The sequence below is a fragment of the Vanacampus margaritifer genome, chromosome 6 (genome assembly GCF_051991255.1).
Source record: "Vanacampus margaritifer isolate UIUO_Vmar chromosome 6, RoL_Vmar_1.0, whole genome shotgun sequence".
NCBI lineage: Eukaryota > Metazoa > Chordata > Actinopteri > Syngnathiformes > Syngnathidae > Vanacampus > Vanacampus margaritifer.
Genome location: NC_135437.1, coordinates 27811935 through 27835795, shown reverse-complemented (window position 1 = coordinate 27835795; position 23861 = coordinate 27811935). Strand labels below are relative to the sequence as shown.

General features: G+C 38.8%; 3 protein-coding genes across 21 annotated transcripts in view; 2 read left to right on the top strand and 1 right to left on the bottom strand.

Moving 5' to 3' along the window:
* ap3b2 (adaptor related protein complex 3 subunit beta 2) overlaps positions 1-1592 on the top strand; it is a 32214-nt gene extending 30622 nt beyond the window's left edge. For 14 of the 19 annotated variants that reach the window (XM_077569675.1, XM_077569676.1, XM_077569680.1 and 11 more), the window contains one exon: positions 154-1592. In XM_077569675.1, the coding sequence (XP_077425801.1) occupies positions 154-346 (193 nt within the window). In that variant the 3' untranslated portion in view covers positions 347-1592. The remainder of the gene's footprint in view (positions 1-153) is intronic. The other 5 variants (XM_077569686.1, XM_077569685.1, XM_077569669.1 and 2 more) reach the window with 1 other exon arrangement.
* Positions 735-12294, bottom strand: sv2 (synaptic vesicle glycoprotein 2). Its single transcript, XM_077569688.1, has 13 exons — positions 12040-12294; positions 10855-10953; positions 9368-9529; positions 9123-9285; positions 8701-8822; positions 7877-8040; positions 6773-6853; positions 6578-6667; positions 6410-6498; positions 6132-6259; positions 4482-4577; positions 4212-4371; positions 735-2902 (listed from the first exon to the last, which is right to left on the bottom strand). Exons 1-13 carry the CDS (start codon positions 12122-12124, stop codon positions 2719-2721), a joined length of 1623 nt encoding a protein of 540 aa, XP_077425814.1. The 5' UTR covers positions 12125-12294; the 3' UTR covers positions 735-2718.
* A 228-nt stretch (positions 12295-12522) lies between these two features.
* On the top strand, positions 12523-23372 carry snx1a (sorting nexin 1a). The gene is made up of 15 exons (XM_077569687.1): positions 12523-12878; positions 14562-15459; positions 15549-15715; positions 16382-16457; positions 16574-16617; positions 16698-16839; positions 16909-16987; positions 18134-18209; positions 18355-18468; positions 18543-18636; positions 18791-18996; positions 19810-19953; positions 20036-20116; positions 20192-20263; positions 21139-23372. Exons 1-15 carry the CDS (start codon positions 12774-12776, stop codon positions 21187-21189), a joined length of 2349 nt encoding a protein of 782 aa, XP_077425813.1. The 5' UTR covers positions 12523-12773; the 3' UTR covers positions 21190-23372.
* Positions 23373-23861: the final 489 nt, after the last annotated feature.

Sequence of the window (23861 nt, the reverse complement as noted above, 5' to 3'; positions counted from 1 at the left end):
CCTGTCAAAAAGTTTGAAGAGAAGTAAATATGAATGATTAATCATCACTCTTGAAGTGAACTGTCTATATTTGTGAGCGCTCGACGAGTAACGCCGCACATTTCCTTCACTCTGCCGCCTTTGGCGTTCACTTCTGTTCCGCTTTGACTTCAGTCCTGCACTTGGTCTTGCCGCTCTTCCGCTTCCCGCGCACAGGTTTGCCGGCAGGACGGCGAGTGGCGGCAGCCTGGTGCTGGTCACCGTGGCCAGCGCGGAGGACGGCGTCGCCCGACTGACGCTCAACTGCGACAAGATGGTGATCGGCACCATGCTGGTCAAGGACGTCCTGCTGGCGCTCACGCAGTGACGCGCGTCCCGCCCACCTGCCCGCTGCGCACTCCCGCCTTCTCCCGGAATGTTTCCTTGGCAACGTCTCGTTTTTGTGACAATCGCAAAAGGAATGACCCGACACCGCATCTGCTTATGGGAACAAAAGGACAGAAACTCACAGCTACATTTTTTTTGCACCAATGCCTCAACAATTATTTTTTTTCATGCCTTTGTCATATTATTCTTTTTAAACTATTTTTTTTTACCAAATTCCAAATTGAAATTTAAATTGATTTATACCAAATTAAAGAACATTTGAGAATTTTTTGTTAAAGTTATGTAGTATTTTAGCCGTTTTTTTAAACTGATTTCTACTAAATTCCATATGAAATGTATTTTTGATCTAACATTATTTTAATAAATGGTTTGTCTTTTTTTTTTTAACAATTTTTAACAAATTCCATATAAATTCCAAATTTTTATTTTTTCACTTGGGAGAGTTTGCTTATGTTAGTAGAATTTTTTTTATTGAAGCCAATAATTAATCTATATATAATTTAAAAGCAATTTCTACCAAATCCCACATCAATACCAAAAATCTATTTCCCGAACCGCTTATCCTCACAAGGGTCGCAGGTCAATTCCAAATATAAGTTTTTAGATGATTAATTCTTGGCTTTTTAAAAAACAACTTCAATTAATATTTGGTTGTTAAAAAAAAAGTAATAGTATAAATCTCTACAAAAGTCCCTCGTAATTCCAAATAATTGAGTATAATAAATGAGTGAATCTTCCACTTTATAAAACATTTTTTTTTCATAAAAAAAGGTTAAATATTACTTATTTTTGTTGATTTTATTTAAATAAGTCATTGTACTTTTGTTGTTAACGATTTCTACCAAATTCCATGTCTACGTTTTTTTAAAGTCACAAATGTTATTTATGATGAAATAATAAGATCGCTCATAGAATATATTTTTTTTCCGTTTGAATGTGGCATGACCGTTTCGATCCTTCTGTTGCAGTTGAAGCACGACAATACTGGGAATAAACATTTGGAATGTTACTGTGTATGCTACACTGCTACTGTATGTACAGTATGTGTGTGTGTGTGTGTGTGTGTGTGTGTGTGTGTGTGTGTGTGTGTTATATATATGTAGAATACAAGCAGCTCATCTTGTAATTTTGACCTTTTTTTCCCCCCTTTAAGCACTGAACATTTGACAGTATATTTGTTGTTCTCCCTTTGGGCCTTAACGTGTAATAAAGCTGTGAACATGTCACTTTTCCCCACAGTTGTGTTTTTAAATTATTTCTCCAGTAGTTATTGAGTTCATTATGAAACTAAGTGAAAGTTATTTAAAAACATCCAAATAAAGTAAAGTATTGTATACTGTAATAATTGAGCAAAATTTCCCTTATTTATCATGTCAGGTTTTTTTAAAGAAATTATAAATAAATGCATTACATTCATTCAATTTGTTGACGTACTCACTGTACAATCTTTAAATTTCACCATTACACAAAATAGGAGAGCACAATATCCCGTAATAGATGAGTGGAAATGCCCTTAAATACTAGACCAAAGCGTATAGAAATTATGCAGAATCTTCTCTCAATGTTTGTTTTCAAATAAAATGTGAAAGTATTCATTTCAGTCAGAACCGCTGTGTGCTGCTTCAGACAAATATTACAAAACAATGCAGGGGAAAAAAGTATTTACCAATGTGTGTTGAAAAAAATATACACAAAGCACATATTAAAATATAAATAATGATTTCTTTAAAAAATAATTTAAAAAAGTGATTTTTTTTTTCAAGGTTTTCTTTGGTTTTGTGTAGTAACCTTTGGTGCTTACATTGTATTGACATTATTGAGCAATGTAAAAATATATGCACTACGTACAGTATCTCACAAAAGTAGAGTACTGTTTGTTGATCCATCACATTTTTGTAATTATTTGATTATATTGTTCAACATTGAAAAAAATGCCACTTTGCTACACCATAACAGTTGAACTCACAGCCATAAATTTCCAAAGGGCTGGCAACAAAAGTGAGTACACCCCTAAGTGAAACTGTCGTGCGACAAGCTGTCAATATTTTGTGTGGCCATTGTTATTTTCCAGCACTTTTGCCCATGGAAAGTTTCAATTTGGAAATTTTCACTTATAGGTGTGCACACTTTTGTTGCCAGCTGCCGTTAAGGCTACCAAGGGGTGGAAAATTTCCGCTAAATTTGTACAGCTTATTGGTCACATTAATGATGACAATTTTAAAATGAGTGATCAAGATTTCAATTTTTTTGTATCCCAAAAACCTGCCATTTGAACAGGGGTGTGTAGACTTTTTATATTTACTGTAATCAAATATATACAAAGAGATACGCATAGCAGGCATTGGGTAAAGCTCAGGTAAGCTCTATCTGTTTGGTACGTGGAAGGAAGAGCGCCGAGACGCCGCCGGTCAGCAGCATGGCCGACACCAGCAGGATGGGCACGGCGCAGTTCGAGTCCACCATGTTGCCAAAGGCCACGTTCCCCATGATGGCCGCCACCCGGCCCGCGCCCGTGAAGAAGCCTAGCGCCGACGAGCTGCGCGCAGGAGAAACGTCATCAGGGGAGTACAAGCAAAAAAGCTTGCTTTTACGTTCAAAGACTTCATCTCAGTTTACTTTTTAAATGAAAATAATGCGCTGTGGATACTTAAGGCTGCTTTCTGTCAAACAGTAGATGCCACACCCCAATAACGCAGCGACATCCACATGAGAATCTGAACACCTCCCTCAAATAACTGTGGGGTGACAGCGGACAAAATAGTCGTCCATTGCTGGAGCGCTCCATGCAAGCCGGCGCGACTTCTTTGTTCGCTGACCCGCTTTTCACTCGACCATTGAAAGGCAGTTTGCAACAACGGAGCCCAACCCAAGACATGCTTAGGACCGCCCCCTCATTTGAATAACATTTCGTCCTGACAGCATCTGCAGCATGAAATAAATAAATAAGAGAGAAGAGCGTTTTTATTTGTTTGATATTTAATTATATTTATATATTTATTCTTGTATTTATTTCCACATTTATTTTTTGAATCTCGTTTTTTATTTATTTTTACTTTTATTTATGGATTTATATTGTTGTTTTTATTTCCATTTATATTTATTGTTTTGTATTTAATTTTTGAATTATATTTTTATATCCGTTTTTTTATTTTCACTTGTAATTATTTATTTATTCATTCATTTATTTATTTTTAATTCTGGCAGTTTTGCTCCTTTATTTTTTTTAACTCATCTTTTATATTTGTATTTAATTGTACTTTTATTTTTTTTATTTATGGATACATATTTTTGTATTCAATTTTTGAATTATGTTTTTAAATCCGTTTTTATTTTCACTTTTATTTAATTTTTTTATTTATTCATTCATGGATATATATTGTTATTTTTATTTCCACTTTTTTCCACAATTTTTTAATTATATTTTTTTTACATCTGTTTTTATTTATTTATTTTTTTTAATTATTTATTTTATTCATTAATTTATACATTTTTAATTTTGTCAGTTTTGTTCCTCCATAATTATGCCCCAATGAGTTGCCAAGTGCATTGTTGTTACTTAAGAAAACTCAAGGCAAATAAACGCCTCTCAAAAAGATGCCTCACTTCAGTTTGTCAACAGATGTATCATCTCCTTAAGAGAATTAAACACCTCCCTGTAACAAATGCCACACCCCAATTAATCTTTCAGCGCAGCCTCTACTAAAGGCAACTGAACACCTCCTTCAAATACACGCAATCGTCCCAATAATTGGCCAGGTGCCTCATTTACTTTTGACAACGCAGCGCCCCATTTAATCGTCTGCTCAAGTGAAATAAAGGCCTCCCTCAAACAACTTCCCAAGTACCGTAGCTGCGTGGGGTAGAGCTCCGTGGCCACCACGTCCAGAGCGTTCCAGGCCATGACGGACACGCCGCTGAACAAGCAGGACAAGAGCAGACTTTGGCTCTTGGTCTGCACCACGTAGATGAGGAAGACGCTCAGGCTGGACAACAGCAGGCTGACCGCTAACGACACACACACACACGCACGCACAAACGCGCGCGGGCGGGCAACGTCAAACCAAATCAAGACAATTTGACCAACGGGCGAGCAACAAATGTGGAGCCGCGCTTACAGAGAAGCAACTTCCCTCCAATGTTGTCCATCACCAGGATGCTGAAGATGTTGCCGGGAAGGTTGGCGGCGGCGATGAAGAAGCCCTCCTCGTACACTGACCATGAAAACAAGTGAAAAACGTTCATATTTCAAAAGGAAGCATGGTTCATTTTAATCAATGTTGGTGTACCGCAGGGTACGCCTTACAGAAGAGATGTTTTTCTAAGGACCATTTTACATTACTTTTTAAAAGCTTTTATAGTGGGTTTGTTCATTTGTATTTGTTTATATATTTTTTTAGAATTGCTTTAGTTTATTTTTCTATTTTCTTAATTGGTTTTAGTTTATTTCTTTTTCTGTCCAAATTTTTGGGGGTTTGTTTTTAACCGTCCCAATTTTCTTTGCCCTGTAAATATATAATAATATATTATTATGTATGAAATTACAAAGATGGAAAAAGAAGAACATTTTTGCTAGAATTATAGTTAGCTTTACATTATGAACATACAATGTAGTTTTAGTTAAAAAAAATTTTTTAAAGCGCTTTCATTTTTATTTTGTCATTAATTCATTTTTTTTTTCAATTTTAGTTTTCAGAATTTAGCTACTTTTCGTAAAAATAATAATAAATAATAATTTTACTAGAATTATACTTATCTTTACATTATGAACATACAATGTAGTTTTAGTTAAACAAATTTAAAAAGCTCTTTCATTTTTATTTTGTCATTAATAATAATAATAATTTAGCTATTTTCCATGAAAATAATAATAATAATAATTTTGATAGAATTATACTTAGCTTTACATTATAAACATACAATGCAGTTCTAGTTACATTTTTTTAAAAAGCTCTCTCATTTTTATTTTGTCAATAATGATTTTTTTTCCCCAATTTTCGTTTTCATAATTTAGCCATTTTTCGTGAAAACTAATTAATAATAATAATTTGCTAGAATTATATTGTAAACACACAATGCAGTTTTAGTATTATTATTTTTTAAAACTTTCATTTTTATTTTGCCATTAATGAAAATGTTTTTTTATTTTTATTTTAGTTTTCATGATTTAGCTACTTTTCGTAAAAATAATAATAAATAATAATTTTAATAGAATTATACCTATCTTTACATTATGAACATACAATGTAGTTTTTTTTAGTTAAACAAATTTAAAAAGCTCTTTCATTTTTATTTTGTCATTAATAATAATAATAATAATAATAATTTAGCTATTTTCCATGAAAATAATAATAATAATAATTTTGATAGAATTACATATAACATACAATGCAGTTCTAGTTACATTTTTTAAAAAGCTCTCTCATTTTTATTTTGTCAATAATGATTTTTTTTTTTCCAATTTTCGTTTTCATAATTTAGCCATTTTTCGTGAAAACTAATTAATAATAATAATTTGCTAGAATTATATTGTAAACACACAATGCAGTTTTAGTATTTTTTTTTTTTAAACTTTCATTTTTATTTTGCCATTAATGAAAATGTTTTTTTTATTTTTATTTTAGTTTTCATGATTAAGCTACTTTTCGTGAATAATAATAATAATAATAACAATCATAATTATAATAATAACAACCTTGACTGTGACTTGCGAAACCAGTCTGGGAAGCCCTACAGAAACAGCGAGTGGGCACAAATGAATGACGCACCGACAGTGTTGACAGGGTAGCAGTCGCGGTCGTGCTGTTGTGCCGGGGCGGACATGTTGGCACACGGGGCGCTGCCGGCCTCCACTCGGGCAAACAGCTCGGGGAACCACATCCATAGGCCGTAGTAGCTACGCACAACATTCAAAGTCATCCGTATCCATACAGTCACAACTCAAGTCACCTTTTGGACATCATCATTTTGGGTACTGAATATCAGTTAGCAAAGTTGCCATTGCGCGACACGTGCAGGACGAGCGAGCAGATGGACGACGTCTTACCCGAAGGAAATGCAGTAGAAAATGATGAGCAGCACCACACTTCTGGATTTCAGGCTGGCGCCAAACATCTGCCGGACCGGCATCGCACCCTGTTGTGCGGCGATCGCATCAAAACGCACAACACGTCACTTTTGCTTTTATTTGTGATGACTTTCCTTTCTTGTTGACCTTTTCCAGAAGCGCGGCAAGTCGCCCGCACGGCTGCCGAGTCTCGGTCTTGTGCGTCCTTTGCTCGACGTTGACGCGCAACGAAAACTCCTTGAAAAAGCAAACGCGAGTGTGTTGCTTGTTGACATGATTGCGCGACAAACGCAGATTCCGACTTTTGCCATTTTTTGCGCAGAACCTCTCGCCTCGACTTACAGGGAACGTGACCACTTTCCCACGCATGTTCAGTCGGAACATCTGGCGGAAGACGTGGGCGGCCTCTCGCTCCCGGCCAGCCTGCAATGACACAAAACAAAACGTTTTTCAACATACGTCCTTGCAAGTCATTTTTATGACCTACGTGCTAACGTTGGTGCATCACTCAAGTCATATTTCATTTATTTTTTTCCTATTAGAGAACAAAATTAAAAAATATATATTTTCCGCATTCTTTCTTTCATCAACACGAGAAAATTTTACAGGTATGCAAACTTCTCTTTAACTCATTCACTGCCATTGAATATTCATTTGAACTATTTCTATTAGTTTAACTTTTTTTTTTTTTTTTGCATTTTTGTTAACAAGAGTATGAAAACCTAGAATTTTTTTTATTGTACATTTAGAACAGATATAAATTTTGTAATTAATCGTGAGTTAACTCGTGAGCCATACAATTAATTACAATTAAAAAATGTAATTGCCCTATGCTGCTAATTTTTTAATAATCTTTTCTTTTTTTTTATCGCGTCAGGTGATTTAAATTTTTAATTGTAATTAATCGCATAACTTCAATAGTTAACTCACGATTAATCATAAATTTTATATCTGTCATCCTAGGTTTTCATACTCTTGTTACCAAAAGTGGAAAAAATGTTAAACTAACAGAAATAGTTCAAATTATTTTTGGACGTCAATAGCCGTCAATGGCAGCGAATGAGTTATTATAAATAAACTTGACTCATTGAGCCATTTCCAGCAGTAAAAAGTTTATATTTTGTTTAGAACTAACTTGATGACTTTTTTTCCATGTACAATTAATTTCTTTAAAAACACATTTTGCCACTTGTTGTGGACACGAAGATGACATCATGCATGCTAAGGAAACACAACGACCAATCACGGCTCTCCATGTAGAAATATAAAAAATATAAAAAAAAACATCACCAAGCTAATTGGAATGTTAATGTTTGTGTTTTTAATTATTTTTTCATTTTTTTAAAAATGTTTATATATTTTTTCCGGTTTGGGGTGGGGGGGGGGGTCAAATTTGGGAGTTCTTTTTCTCTGAATATTAAAAAGTTACAAAAGTTGATGAGATACCTCCATGAGGAACTTGGGGCTCTCGGGCATGAGCAGCCTAAAGATGACGGCTGATGTGAGGCTCGGGATGGAGCAGAGCACCACGAACACTCGCCAGCTCTGGAAGTCCAGTCGGCCCATAGAAAAATTGATCCAGGTTCTGGGGATCACCAGCCAAGCCAGGCCTTTGCACACACAAAATAACAGTCCTCAACTTTTCATGATGTGTCTTAAGTGATAGACCGATATGGATTTTTCAGTACAAGGGGAAATATTATCGTATTTTTTTTTTAAATGTACTTTTTCTTTTAACCCATTCACTCCCAGCCATTTTCACTGAAGCAACCCCCTTCACTCCCAGCTGTTTTGTTTGATTTTGACTGATTTTGCAGGGCCCACAGAATATTGTTATTCTATTGCTCTAAAAACATGGAACATACCAAAAGAAAGATTAGAGTCTCTTCTTTCATCGGAAAAAAAAAAGTCAATTTCTATCTGTTTCGGTTTTGCAGCAATTAGCATTAGAATATAGCTAAGTTTCATCGTGATTCACAAATGTGTTTAGAACTGTGAATAAATCAAACGCATGCAAATGCACTTTATTTGGGGTTTTCATCCGGGTTCATAAAAGGTTTCAAAAGATCTTCGCAGACAGTAATAGGTTTGAAATGGTTTTGTGAAAAGTAAAAATTGTCTGTGAACATCTTACAAATCCTGATGAAAAGCCTAAATTTCGCTACGTTTGCAAGCATTCAGATTCGTAAAAAAGGCCGATATTTGATCAAAATGCCAAATATCGATAATCGTCACGGCCGATAATCGGTCTATCCCTAGGTGTCTTGTACCTGCAGCAAGAATGTTTCCCGCCATCCAGAAGGTGGCCAGAGCGCTGATCATCGTGCCTCGTCTCAGGCGGGGCATAAACTCCGAGAAGTAAGAGAAGATGACGGGAACGGAGCCGCCAACCCTGGAGAGATTTTTTTCTTTTGGTGAGTGCACATTGAAGGCGACGAGCGCTATAGAAAATGGACAGAGGTGGCAAATCCCGGTCCAGAAAGTAAAAACCCTGCCACGGTTTGGCTTTAGCGCCAGGCGCTAGCTAGATAGCTCCCATGGTGCTCGTTTACCTGCAAGGGAGCTAACTAGCTAGCTAGCATCAAAGGCTAAAGCAAAATTGTGGCAGGGTTTTTACTTTCTGGACCTGGATTTGCCACCTCTGAAAATGAATGGATGTGGGGGGGGGGTGTCCATTCTGCCATGTCCTCACCCGATGCCACTGATGAACCTCAGCAGCAGGAAGAGCCAGAACCACGGCGCCGCACCAGCCAGACCTCCAAACAGGCCGTTGACAGACAGGGAGACCACCAAGACGCTGCAGCGCCCCCTCTGGTCGGCCAGATAACCCCACACGTAGCCGCCCGCCATCATGCCTGGCGGCGACGACGCAAGTGCGCCACTAGTCAGCTCGAGTCAATTCTAGATCTCAAAACTTGGGAAACGTGCGAGACCGACCGAGGAAAATGGAGGCGGTGAGAAGGCCCATGTCGGAGGAGCTGAGCTGGAGGTCGCAGCGGGCGGTGGGCAGCAAGAAGGACACGCAGACGATCTCCACGGCGTCGCTGGCGTTGGCCCAACCGCAAACCAGCAGCAGCAGCCAGTGGAATAAGCCAAAGCCTGAAAAAAGGAAGCGTGAAAAGATTATCTTGATCAAATGAAGGGAACATTTTTACTTGACTTGAAAATGGGTCATTTTAACCCGCAGCATAATTATGTTTTTCAAGTTCAAAAACAAATATTAGCTTTTCGCTATCAAACTTGTCGTACAGTACAGACATATCTGTATTTGCTATGCAAACAGTTAAAATACTTTTGAAACATTAAGTACTGGAGTACACCGGGTCAAAATGACCCAACAAAGTTTTTTTGGTATGAAACTTCACATCAACAGACTAAGAAATTGTTTGATGTATGTGCAATCAAACTGGTTAATAATGAGCTATAAAACATTTATTGGAAAAATATCTACAAATTTATTTTTAAAATATTTAAAAATCTATCTATTGTGTTGGTTTTGGAATATTAAACATTCCGGGTCAAATCAACCCATTTTAAGAGTGAAAAAGTATAAATATTAGTAAGAAACATCATCAACAGATAATAAAAATGATTCCCGTTGACATATTTTCAATTTAATGTTAATGTTGTGCTTTTGGAACATAAAACATAGCCCGGGTCAAATTGACCCATTTTAAAAGTTGAAGATACAAATGAGTAGTTGTTGTTTGTTTGCTATGAAACGTCTCATCAGTTAAAATGGTTCACTTTGACATTATTTTCAATTTAAATGGTTACTAATGTTTATTAGATTGCTTCTGGAACATAAAACATAGCCCGGGTCAAATTGACCCCTTTTAAAGAGGACTACAAATAGTAGCCTTTGATGATGACATTTCTTTAAAATGGTTCATTTCAAATATTTACAATGAAAACTGTTAATAATGTTTATTGGGATGCTTTCTTATCATTAAAGCCCATGGGTCAAATTGACCCGGTAACATTATTACTGTTCCGGAGTAACCGACCTAACAGACGGGTTAATTCAACAAATTCCAATCAGCATTGCAGTGCAGTAAGTCTGAAGCTCTCATGCCGACGGAGGCACTATCATACACAAACACTCGCACCCCCTTCAGCTGCGACGCCCCCGCTATCACGTCAACGTCAGCTAACGGCTTTCGTGTTTCATAACCGGCACATGATTGTTCGGTGACAGTTCTGGCGGGAGATTTGCGTGTTTGCTGAAATGTCTCAATTGTCCATACCACTACATTAAGGCAGAAAAAATGCATGAAGTACTGCCTCCTTGAGTGAAAATTCTATTTTAACCTTTGATACGTGTACTTAAGAGGCCAGTCTCTTCACATAAAGCAGTCGTGACATCGTTGACATGAGACGAACTCAATCTTGTCGTTCCAAGATGCTGTCCCGTTTTTAATTACCTGCTACCTCGACTGCTTCCTCGTACGTCAATCTGGTGCACGCGTCCTCGTCGGCATCGTGCGGGACGATTGACGTTCTCCTCTCAAATAAGATTTCACCTAAAAAATAAATAAATAAAATTAAAATGGCACGAGTTGGTGAGGTAGCCTTCTCTCGCTCCACAAATTGAGACACTTTGAAACCATCAACACAGTGCACACTTTTTTTTTTAAAGGATCATTTTATTCATCTATCTATTTTGCGAACTGCTTATCCTCACTTTTTTTTCTTTCTTTTTTTTAAATAGTCTTCTGTTTACTTTTTATTTCTGTACTGCACTTTTATTTGAGCTGTGGTTGTTTTTTTTAAAGAGCAATTGAGTTGAGAAGGACAATAAAAAGCAAAAAGCAGAAGCAAATGGCCGTTGGCGTTGGTTCATTGTCTCATGTTGGACGGCAAAATCCCTGCGGTTACGTCACTGAATCAGACACAAATATTTATTCACTCACTTCAAATTCCGGATACTGATTACTGATGTTCATCTGATGTTGATGAGCCAAAATATGTAGTTTTATTTTAAAAATATACTAATTTTTTCTCAAAAATCGAAGACAATTTATTAAAGATGTGTATTATGTCATCACTATTTCTTTCAAGGGTCGTTGACCCCATACTTACACTTATATAATACAATATCATGTGATTGTTACACTTTTTATTATTATTATTTTTTACTCAAAGCATTTTAAATGAAATTACCTTGTAAGCAAAAAATATACAGTAATGATTACAAAAAAATTTCCAACAAGGTAAATAAACCTTTCAATTGTTGTTGTTGGTGGTGGTGTGTGTGTGTGTGTGGGGGGGGGGGGGGGATTCTGTACAGTACTTTATTAGATGACTGTTGATTTCACCACCAATGCAAAGTATTTACGCAATAATAAACATATACATATTACGACACAACATTAACACTGAGCATTGCTAATGTGTATACAACAAAATTTAATGTAACGCGTATTTAAATAGTCAGTCCTTACTGATAAAATCGCAATTAATAAATTTCTTTAGACTCCCAAAAGTGTCAAACTTTAACTTGTTTCGTGTCTAATATCTTAAACAGCCCTGAATCGAAAGGAGACATTTCAATTGCACAAAAACTACAAACGTCTCAAAAAGAAGAGGCTCCACTTTCTCCTTTTTACCTTCATCTGAATCCGACTCATCGTGCGACCGACGTTTTCCCGTGAGAAGCGGCTCTTGATCTCCGGTCGAACTGACAGCAGACATCCCCCAAATCGCTAGACATTCGCGTTGAGACGAGATGCTCCACACCGCTTCACTTGACCCAACTCATCATCTCATTTTATTACCGTCCAACCAACCCGCCGCGGCGCTTGTTCGGTCCCGTGACTGTTTAGCTCAGGTATTAGCTTGCTGGTGAGTTGGCGAGGCTAGCTGGCTAGTGAGGTAATCCACTGCAGTTGTAGGCAGGACACGCCCCGGTGCTAATATGATTGGCGGTAGGACACGCGCCGCTGCAACATGATTGGCTACTAAATCCAGTTAAAGCAACCGGTCACGCCTGTCTAGGTACAATAGCCAATCATATTGTAACAGGGCGAGTTCTGCCTCGAACTTAGCGGGATTCATAATAGGAAGTGAGACATCGTGCTAGCTCGTTAAGCTAACCAGGAAGTAAAAAGTGACAGCGGCGGTTATTGGCGTCGCGCCCCCGTCTCCCCTCCTCCTCCCTCACTCCACCGCCGACTTCCCTGTCACTTTGAAGCACTTCCACCGTCCCCCAGGCGTCACTTTCCACCGCCGTGTTGCGTGTGCTCGCACGGGCAGCGGAGGAGTCAACATTATCCGCCGTCAACTGTCGTGTCTAGTCTACCCGCGCGCGTGTGCGTTAAGTTTGTAAATTAGCGAATTGAAGATGGCGTCCAGCTCGGAGCGCAGTCCTCCTCCGTTCCCCGACGCCGGAGACGCCGTAGGCCGAGGCAGCGATGAAGACGACGGAGACGACCTCTTCATGAGTGTGGTACGGTCTCAACTTTCCCCACGGCCGCTTCTTCCGTCTCCATACTCGGCTAACTCTCGCTGACGGTTAGCCATAGCAATGCGCGTTGGAAAAAAAAAACAGTCGCCACTTTTACCTTGTTGTTTTTGCAAAAGTTTTTACTCGCGTCCACATGGTTGCCTAAAAGTAACTAATGTTGATTTATATTACACGATGTTTACTTTCACTTTAAGCGCAAAGTGATTATTTATTGCATCACCACAACTAATATCGTCGTTTTAATAACCTGAGATCTTTACATTGCGAGTAGACGGACAAACTAGTACTAACACTGTGCGTAACTGTTTTTGATTTTTTATGAGGGTGGGTAGGTTTGATATTTTTATGGAGATGTTGGCTTTGGTGTTCGACTGCTTAAGTTATGGTCCTGATTAGCAGTGATTCTTACTTGAATGGAGACGAAAAAGTGTCCCATGCAGGGAGGGCAGCCTTCTGTCATGTGAGCGGGTGGCGGTCACGTGGTTAGAACCCGGATGTTTTCGCCTGAGTCAAAGTTCAAAAGGAAAAAAAGGCAGCAATTTGGGAAAATGCGAACTCAGCAGCTTTACACTTAACACACAGCAAATGTGCAAGCTTGCTTTTTTTTTTTTTTTTAACTAGGAGAACCCTTGATATTTGCTGGCCACAATTTGAAAGTGATTACAACAACATTAACAATCACTTAAATGTTTCATTAAAAGATAATGTCCATCAAAAAGTGGTTAGAGCAGCCATAATGTACGGATTGGAAGCAGCACCACTCAAAAAGTAGAAGAAAACGAGCTTGATGTTACGGAAATGAAGATGCTTGTGTGGTGTGACTGCGTATGAAGTACAGTACAGGGCACTTTCAAGCATGACGAAGAGCCAGATGGAAAACCTGCATTAAATATGATGTGAAAGAGAAAGAAGTGGATGTAAAGAACACCCTTGACAGAAACGTTTGGAGACAGCTCATAGTAAATGCTGACCCTGAAAAGGGAAAAGCTTGGAAGAAAAAGCCAAAAAAGGGAGGGGACATAGTGCAGGAGTTTAAGTACTTGGGATGAACTCTTTAAAAGTAATGAAGAGGAAGAAGATAGTAGAGGCAGGAAGCTTGTTGAGAAATGTGTCAGAAGTGATTTGTGACAGTAGAGCACAATCTTAAGTGAAAGAAAGGAAAGATTTAGAGAATAGTACAAAAATCATAAGCATTATTATTAGGGGTGGACCAATTATCATTGTAATTTTAAAACAAAGATGTCTTGGGCCAAAGATTAAGAAACAAAACATTTTGAAAATCTGAAAAGTTCAACAAATGCACTTTGAGACCTTTCAAAGTTAAGAGTTGAAATTTATTTTTATTTTTTTAATTTATGCCAATTTTTTCTCTTATTATTAGTGAGGCCAATCCAATTTATTTTTGAACACGTTAAAACAAATATGACATAAAACACTCCTTACAAAATTTATTATTTATTTATTTATTATTATTTTAAATTTAATATTTTTGCCTCCTGAAATTGGTCCAATACTACCGCAATTGCAATATTCAGGGGGGATTAAATAATTTTCGAATTTGTATCTTTTTAAGAAATACATATATAATTAGGATGTATTAAAGATTTAAGGGGGGAAAAAAATGTACACCGGCTATACATTCTAATGTTTCTTGTTTGTTTCCAGAACAACTCGGCCCTCAGCGAGACGCCGACGGTCAGCCAGCCCAGCGACGATTTGGCGAGTCCTCCCAGCGACGTCGCGGCAGACTCAACGAGCGACCACCTCAGCAGCGGGTTGGGATCCAAAACGTCGAGCGACAATTTGATGTCGCCTCCCAGCGACGCCGTGAGCGACCCCATCAGCAGCGGGTCGGAATCCAAAACGCCCAGCGAGCGCTCCGACGAGTTTGACGACCTCATGGGCGGCAACTGGATGACTGCGGCCGCCTCGCTCGAGCCCAGAGGTGAAAAGAGAACGTCCGGTGAAAACCCTCTCAACGATGATTTTGTTGACATACTGGGAAGCGAAACTGAGCCGCAGTTACAGGAAGTAGGGGCGGGGGATGCGGGAGAAAGTCTTTTGGATGAGGTCAGTTCCGCAAAACAGGAAGTACAAGAAAGCGGACCGCTTTTAGATATCGGTTCCTCGGCCGACCTTGTACCGAATCCACCTAGCAAAATCCTCGACCCTCTGGCGGACCTTTTTGACGACCCTCTACCAGCTGCGGCCCAGAAGCAAAACGCCGCCGCTGCTACGGACCTGTTCGAAGACGAAGGCAGCGACTTGTTTGCTGACCCGCGACAGATGAAAGCCGGCAAACCGCCTCAAAAGAGCCTCTTCGGCGAGCCCGACGAGGATCTGTTTGCCGAGCCGCTGGGCGCCAAGAAAAAGCCCGCCGCCAATGACCCGCTGGACGAGCCACTCTTGAGGGATGACGGCGGCAAAGTGGGCGAAGGGTCCCCGCCAGAGCGTAACCACGCCGACATCTTCGCAGAGGAAGCCGTCCCCCTCGACAACAACTCCCGCCTCAACTCCAGGACGAACGGAGTCCACGTGGAAGAAAGCTCGGATATATTTGCAGGTCAGTGCGCCGGTTGCCTTTTGCTTCCAGTTTCACGTCGTTTGGGTCCATGCTGTAACAAGTGAGTTCAAATATTTGCATTCCCGCAGAAGCCACAGTGGAGCTCTCGCTCGACAGCCCGCGAAGCGAAAGGAAGAAGGCCGCCGCCGCCGCCGCCGCCACGGCCACCACCGCCACCACCAAACCTTCCACGTCTGCTCCCACCATGTTGAGCGCTGCCGGTGTGGCCAAGACACCGGCGGCTGCGCTGGAGGAAGTAAGTGACTAGTGTTATGATATCACTACCGAATCTTTTAAAAATCGATTATTCCATCGAATTTTCGAGTAATCGCGCCCCCACCCACCCTTTTTTTTCCCCGTGGATATAAGTTCTCATAATTTATTATCTGCTATACATATCCGTTAGTAACCACCAACAAAATTAGCCTTTGCTAAATGGTTAGCAATCGCGATTAGCATTAGCGCGCTAGCGATGATCAATTCAGGTAAACAAACACTAGCTACTATTTAGTCAACACATACATCATTATATCTACACTACACATGTAAACGTGTCTTAAGTCACTTACAGACGATGCTTCAACATTCCATGAGTAAACAACTTTTTTCCTGTATTTTGGGGACGCTCAATGTGCTATTGTCTTGAATAAAAACTCACAAAGTCAAGATCACATTGCAATACTGTATGTGTCTACAAAAAAAAAAAAAGTCCACCCGCCTTATAAGTGACTGCCAGTTCGTAAGCCGTTTGATGACTAAGCTTGAAAATCAATTTACTAGTAAATCATGATGCGTTTCAGACCTCAAAATAAAAACACCACTATTTCGGTAGGTGTTGCAGATTTTTTAAAAAAATTCACTATTGTACAAAATTATAATGAAAAAAAGTGACATTTCGCCTTCTCTTCATCATAAATTGCAGCTGGAGGAAGAGGAGGAGTCGGAACTGGAAGACAAATTTGACATCACCGTCTCTATTACCGACCCAGAAAAAATAGGTGAGATTTCCCTGTTTAATTTTTATTTTTTATTTTTATCCGTCTTTACAATCTGGCATTAGCCCATAAATCCAATTCACACCTGCTGGCAATTTTGCCATTTTATTGATGTCCAGGGGATGGAATGACCGCCTACATGGCCTACAAAGTGTCCACTCAGGTAATTTTATTCAAATCTTCCAGTATGTAAAGCAATACAAAGGTTTTAATCATGTCAAAAAACAAACTATTTGTTTCCAGACCACGTTGTCCATGTTCCGCAACAAGACGTTCACGGTGCGCCGACGCTTCAGCGACTTCCTGGGCCTGTACGAGAAGCTGTCGGAGAAGCACGGACCAAACGGCTTCATCGTGCCCCCGCCGCCGGAGAAGAGCATCCTCGGTAGGCGAATCTACAGCCAACATGGCCGCCGTCGAGTGCTCCTCTCACATTGTTGTCACTGCGTGGCAGGTATGACCAAAGTCAAGGTGGGGAAGGAGGACTCGTCATCTGCCGACTTTTTGGAGAGAAGAAGAGGCGCCCTGGAGAGGTGAAAAAATAGGTCGACTAAAATTCTCTGCCTCGAAGCTCCACCGGAACCATATTTGGAGTGTCCATGTTTTATACTCTGACTTTTTTTTCTTTTTTTTTTGCAGATGCTCGCAGTATTGCAATGGTGACTGTAATCTGATCTTTATTTCTTCTGGTAGTGCACCATCTAGTGGCCGAATGGCAGATGTTATTTGTCTGCTAAAAAACGTTCAAAGTACTTTTTTTACACGATAGAGCACATTGAGCTTCCCCAAAACACAGGAAAGGAAGTTTTGAACGTCCTAAAAAGCACTTGGGCTGCAATTATTCCAAAATATAATCTGCTACTCAGTTTTAGATGTTCATCACTTAACCAGTAGAGGGCAGTCATGCACTAGACGGTCACAGAAGAAGACAGGAACAGAAAGTTATTAAGCACATGTTGCTAACAGCTAGCTCTACCCTTGTTTACTCATGGAATAATGTTGAATCGTCGTCTGTAAGTGACTTTTAAGACACTATTAATTATGTAATGTAGATATGATGATGTAAGTGTGAATTAAATACTCGCTGTTTTTTGTTTACCTTAAGTGTAATCGCTAGCGCGCTAATGCTAATCGCGATTGCTAACCGTTTAGCATAGGCTAATACCCTTGTTTACTCATGGAATAATGTTGAAGCATTGTCTGTAAGTGACTTTTAAGACACAAATGTAATGTAAATATGATGTACGTGTGAACTAAATACGTAATGGCTTTTGTTTGTTTACCTGAAGTGGTAATCGCTAGCGCGCTAATGCTAATTGTGATTGATTTAGCATAATCTAATTTTTTTTGGTGTTAAATAATGCTTGTGTATAGAAGATAATAAATTAAAGTACTTATATCCACTCAATTCAATTTACATCCAACCTGGGTGGATTTTAAAAAAAAAGGGGGCGGGGGTATGTATGTTATTCAATGGAATAATCAATAGGATAATCGAGTTTAAAAAGATTCGATAGTGACAGCACTAGAATAATACTGTTATCATTGGAGGGTTGGTTTAAAAACATTCAAATTAGAGTTAGACTTCCTTTTGCATAGACTGTTTATAAAAATGATCGAAAAACAGCATTTGCATGATCATTTTTAACTCCAGCTGTGATGTCTCCTGGTTCGAACAGGTACCTTCAGAGGGTGGTGACTCACCCATCGCTTCTCCAAGATCCTGACGTGCGAGAGTTCCTGGAGAGAGACGAAGTAAGATCTACTTTTGTTCTGCTTCATTGAATTTAAACTCAATCAGTTCATTCAAAACAGCTTTTGTTGAGTGGGCGAGCGTTGACGAGCGAGCGCTTGTCGGGTTTTCCTTATACTGAATGCGTGGCCGTTTGTGTGCGTTCAGTTGCCCCGAGCTGTGAGCACGCAAGCTCTGAGCGGCGCCGGCTTCCTGAAGATGATCACCAAGGCGACGGACGCCGTTAGCAAAATGACCATCAAGATGAACGAGTCGGACGTGGTGAGTTCCGTCCTCTTCTGGCCTGCCGGCTCGTCGATACGTCCCAACAGCGCCAGCGTGTTTTTGCGGTGCAGTGGTTCGAGGAAAAGCTGCAGGAGGTGGAGTCTGCAGACCAACAGTTCAGGAAGCTCCACGCGCTGGTGGAGTCGCTGGTCATTCACAGAAAAGGTAACGCCGTTTTGCTTCTCACAGGATTGTTCGTAATATTTGAAAACAATTAGCAAAGACGCTAACCTGAGCTGAAACGATGACAAAAGTAACAAGCAACAATTTACGCTCCAGCTTGGAAACGTATCTTTTTTTCTTGACCTGCCGTCGCCAGAACTTTCCATGAACACGGCGAGCTTCGCCAAGAGCGCCGCCATGCTGGGCAGCGCGGAGGACAACACGGCGCTGTCCCGCGCCCTCTCGCAGTTGGCTGAGGTGGAGGACAAGATGGAGCAGCTGCATCAGGACCAGGCGGCCAACGACACCTTCGGATTCGCCGAGCTCATCGCCGATTTCATACGACTGCTCGGGGCCGTCAGGGTACGCACGCTTTAAGACTTCCAAGCACAAATCCACAGAAAAACATTTATTTTTATTTTTTGTGTGTGTACTCCCTAATATGAAACGCACACTGTGCTGCATAACCTTGCAGGGCTTGTATGCACTCCATTCAAAATGAAATTGTAAATGAATAATTTGTATGAATTAAAAAGTGAATTCCCTTGTGACTGCTCACAATGTGGCTCAGTATATGTGCATGGCCTCCATGTGGCTGTATGCACTCCCTATTGTCTTTTTACATACAATGAAACCAAATAGAGAAAAACAGTCCTGTGAAGTTTGTGGCTGCTACGTATGTATAGCTTCCTCAGGCCTGTATGAGCACCCTTTGTGCAATCATTTTATTTATAAAAATGTAATCTTAAAATAAAAAATAAAAAAAATAATAATTAAAGTTCCCAGAGTTAGAACCCTTAATGCCAACTAATGCACTGTTTCTGCTGCATGGCTTGGCTACATACTCACGTATGCACTCCCTACATCTGCTAATTGAAAACATCCCAGAATAATAATTTGTGACTTTGCTCAATACTGCTTCACTGACCTTCACTTCCCTGTATGCACTCCCAGAAACAGTTGTGTAATCCCACAGGACTTGTCCACAAACCTTTGTATGCACTCCCTACAACTTCTAACCATTTTATAAATGAAGCCATCCACCCCTTTTTTCCCTTTTTTTTATTTTAAAGACCGACTCTTCCGACTCCATATGCGTGTATGGCCTCCACGAGCACGTATGCGCTCCCCACGCGTAGAATTCATTCATTGACCTTGTGTGGCTTGAATGCGCAGGGCTCGTTCGACCATCGCATGAAGGCGTGGCAGCGCTGGCAGGACGCGCAGAGCACGCTGCAGAAGAAACGCGAGGCCGAAGCCAAGCTGCAGTGGGCCAACAAACCCGACAAGCTGCAGCTGGCAAAAGAGGAGATCGCAGAAGTGAGACGTCGGACTTTCCGAAACGCCGCGTCCACGTCCAACCGTAACCGCTGAACGCGTTTTTGTCTCTTGTGCTCCGCAGTGGGAGGCCAAAGTGGCGCAGTTCGAGCGAGACTTTGACCGCGTGTCCGCCACCGTGCGCAAGGAAGTGATGCGATTTGAGGTGCGCGGCTTTGACGCGGTCGCGCCCAAAACGGCACCTTCGTCCTCACCCTTGAACTCGTTCGTGTCTTCGCAGAAAGAAAAGGCGAGGAACTTCAAAAGACAGATCATCGCATATCTGGAGAATGTGCTCAAGTCTCAGCAACAGGTGACTTTGAGGGGGGGGGGTCGATTTCAATTCACTTCAATCGATATTGATTCATTATGGAACATTGATTCTTCTTAAATATCAAGCACGTGATTAAAAACTCCACAAACATTAAATTCCCCCCAAAAACATTTGGTTTAAATGATTTAGTTTATTAATGAAAGTAGCACTTTCATTATAATCACTTAATTGTTATACAAAATCAGCAAGGATGAGATGAAAATATTTTCATAATTAAGTTTTCAATAATTGTGAATATAAACTTGTATATATAATATTCTGAATTGTCTTCAAGTGCAATAAGTCATGTCTTTCATAAATGTAAGAAATACTTTTAAATTCATGTGAACGGTAAATTTTAAGAAAACCGTAAGATACAAAAAAAAAGGCCTTTAAATTTCTATTTTTTTTTTACCAATTTATGTAAAAAACAGATACTAAAATAATCGATTCATGATTTTATGAATCAATTTCAGGCTCAAAAATGAAAATTTGTATCGATTTTTCAACTTAAAAAAATAATATTTTTTTAAACCCAGCCCTAGTGACTTTTGTAGAAGTCATATTTGAACTAAATACAAAATAATTTATCCAATCATCTTTTTGGAATGATTGTATTTTTTTTCGAGGGCCAAAACGTGGCTGAATATTCATGAACCGGCAAAAACGTTGACATTTTTCAAGGGTTCCGGTCCCACGTGCCAGCACCCCAACGTTCTCGTCTAGTTATTATCTTTACAACTTCCATCATGTATAGCGTCCGCATGCCTGTATGCTCTCCCTACAGCAACTTTTCTGGTCCACTTGGTTTGTATAATCATGTGATCTCTCGTGTGTGCGTGTGTGTGTGTGCGTGTGTGTGTGTGCGTGTCCAGCTGATCAAGTACTGGGAGGCTTTCTTACCCGAAGCGAAAGCCATCGCCTGAGCGGGGGCGCTTCTCTCCGTTGTCTTTTTTTTTTTTTTTCTTCTTCTTCTTTCTTTTGGCTCACCTTTGACCTCCTGCCTTTAAAACCAAGGAAGACGGCGCGCGTCGTCGTCGTCATAAAAGAGAGTTTACAATCAAGCCGCTTCTTGCTTCCCAATCAACCCTCTTGATAACTGTATATTTCCCCATCGTGTATAACCTTTCGCAAATTTTTTCACTATTTTCTTATAACCCGGTTACATCCGTGTTTTTCGTTTACGGCGCGTCTGGATGAAAATTGCCTTCCGGCTAAAATGGCTCAAAAGGGATAAAGCCAAAATGTTCTTGGATTTAAAAAAAAAATAATCTTCAGTACCATCTTGATTTTTCTTTGGTTCAATTTATTGATGCTGAGATGGGCGAAGGGGCATTAGAGCGCATCCTACGTTTGATGTCACTTGTGTATAAAAAAAATAAAATAAAAAATGACTTCACATATCTGTGCCTTGTACAAAGGAGCGGACGCGATGAGACACTCTACGGTGCGAAGGAGGATTTGGATTAACACTAAAAATTTCAATTAAGTCATTCAAAATGTACGATCGTTATGAAGGTTAAATTTTTTTAATTTTTTATTTTTATTTTTGTGCTAGCAGCTAACCTTAACAAACTGAACAAAAGTGCACATACTTTCTCTGCATCTGTTCTGTTATTCGGATTACACAAAAACAAAAATTGCAAAAATGTGTTACTAACAAAACTAATTCACGAGGAAGCAAACCCCCAAAAAGTAACAATTTTACCTGTAAAAAAAAAAAAAAAAAAAAAAGTGGAATTTACTATTTAGTCAATTTATTGTACAAAAGAAATAAAATATCCTGTGAAATTTACCCACTTTGGATGCAAACTTTACAAACAGGGAAAAAAAAAAGCGCAATTTCACTGCATTTGTCCTGTTGCTCCGATTACATGAAAAGCAATGGAAAAAATGGAGTTGCAAAGAATTCTTACAAACATTCCTTGGTTTTTACGATGCAACAAACCCAACTAATTATCAGAAAATGTTTTGTGGGTTGTTTTTTTTTTGGGGGGGGGGGGTAATCTTTAGCTGTGAATTTGTCATTCTGTGCGAGCAGAAAACCTTACGAACAAATGTTTTTTCTTTTTTTTTTTTGCTATAAAAAGTGGAATAGAAAAAAATGGATTGACAGTTAAAAGATGTGGTTGTTTGAAACGTTACAGGTTTTCTTTACTTCCTAGTTGCATATATTACAAAATAAAACAAATATTTATATATATTATAATTATTATAATTATATAATATATATATTATATATAAATTACATAATACGTAATTATAAACAAACATATAAATAATTATATAATATAATTAATTAATTGTATTAATATGTATATATATTAATAAAATGTTAGTGGTTGATAATGTTTAAAAAATAATAATAAAACTTTCACCCCACAAAAATGGAAATGACAAATGAACTCATTTATGAAAAAATACTTATGCACAATATTTTGTATATTTTTCTTGTCAAATGCTGTCTTTATATTACTATATCTTATATACTTGTTCTTTTTAGTAGATTTTTTTTCTTTCTTTCTTGTAAAATTATGACTTCATTATCAGAATGACTTTGTACGACTCTTGTGATATTTTTTGCAATTTTGCTCGTAACCGCCCATTTATTTTCTCTCAGCGTGGCCCAAATATTCCTTCGTACTTTTGGACAAAAGAACAAGAATGACTTGCGTTAAACATCAAACAGGCATTTTTCCCCCCTCTCTCATTAAAAGCAACAAAAGTGACGTGACAAACTGTTGAAGGAATCTTGCTGTCTAAGTGTGTCACAGCTAACGTCCAGAAACAACCTGACACTAAAATCTATATATATATAGTTATATATATAATATACATATTTTTATTTTTCTGATGTTCTTCACAAGGCTCATTTATGGTCAATTAATTTGGCCGTTTAGTCATGAAGTCAAGCGAAAAATTTCACAGCTTTAGTGTTGACATTTAGATGCTATGCACTTCCTTGACGAGAATGTTTCATGTTGTTAAAATCGCGCCGATTATTTCACCGCGGCCAAGAAGAAAAAATGTCACCAATGTGCACCTGTCATGGAAATTTACTTGGAGAAGAAATCAAATAAACGTTGCACTGTTTACACGTCATCAAAAACGTGCCTCCCGTGTCCTTTTTTTTTCTTCCCTCTTGTAATTGTCAATTTTTGTGACAGCAAAATTACAGACATTACGACCAATAATAGTTTAAAAGAAGTAAGGATTTCATAGTCTTAAAAAATATATATATTCTGATGATATTCAATCAAGCCTGTATCAAAAGTTTTTGGGGAAAATGATAAAAGATGCCACACAATTTTTTTTGTTGTTGAATGGAATAAGAATGTACCAAAAGTTGAATGTTTCATGTCACACATACAAGAGTATTTCAGACATGATTATTTTGAATCGTGAATGCATTTGAATGGTACAAGGTAATGTAGTTTGTCAAATTTTCATTCATTTTTTTACATTTAAAATGTTAATGTAAATATATGTACAGTATATATTTGTAACTTTTTTTTTCATATTTAAGAAATGAAGACAAAAAAATGACCTAACTTCTAGAAGCACCTTAGGTCACTTGATGTCCTCCTTCGGTCCACAT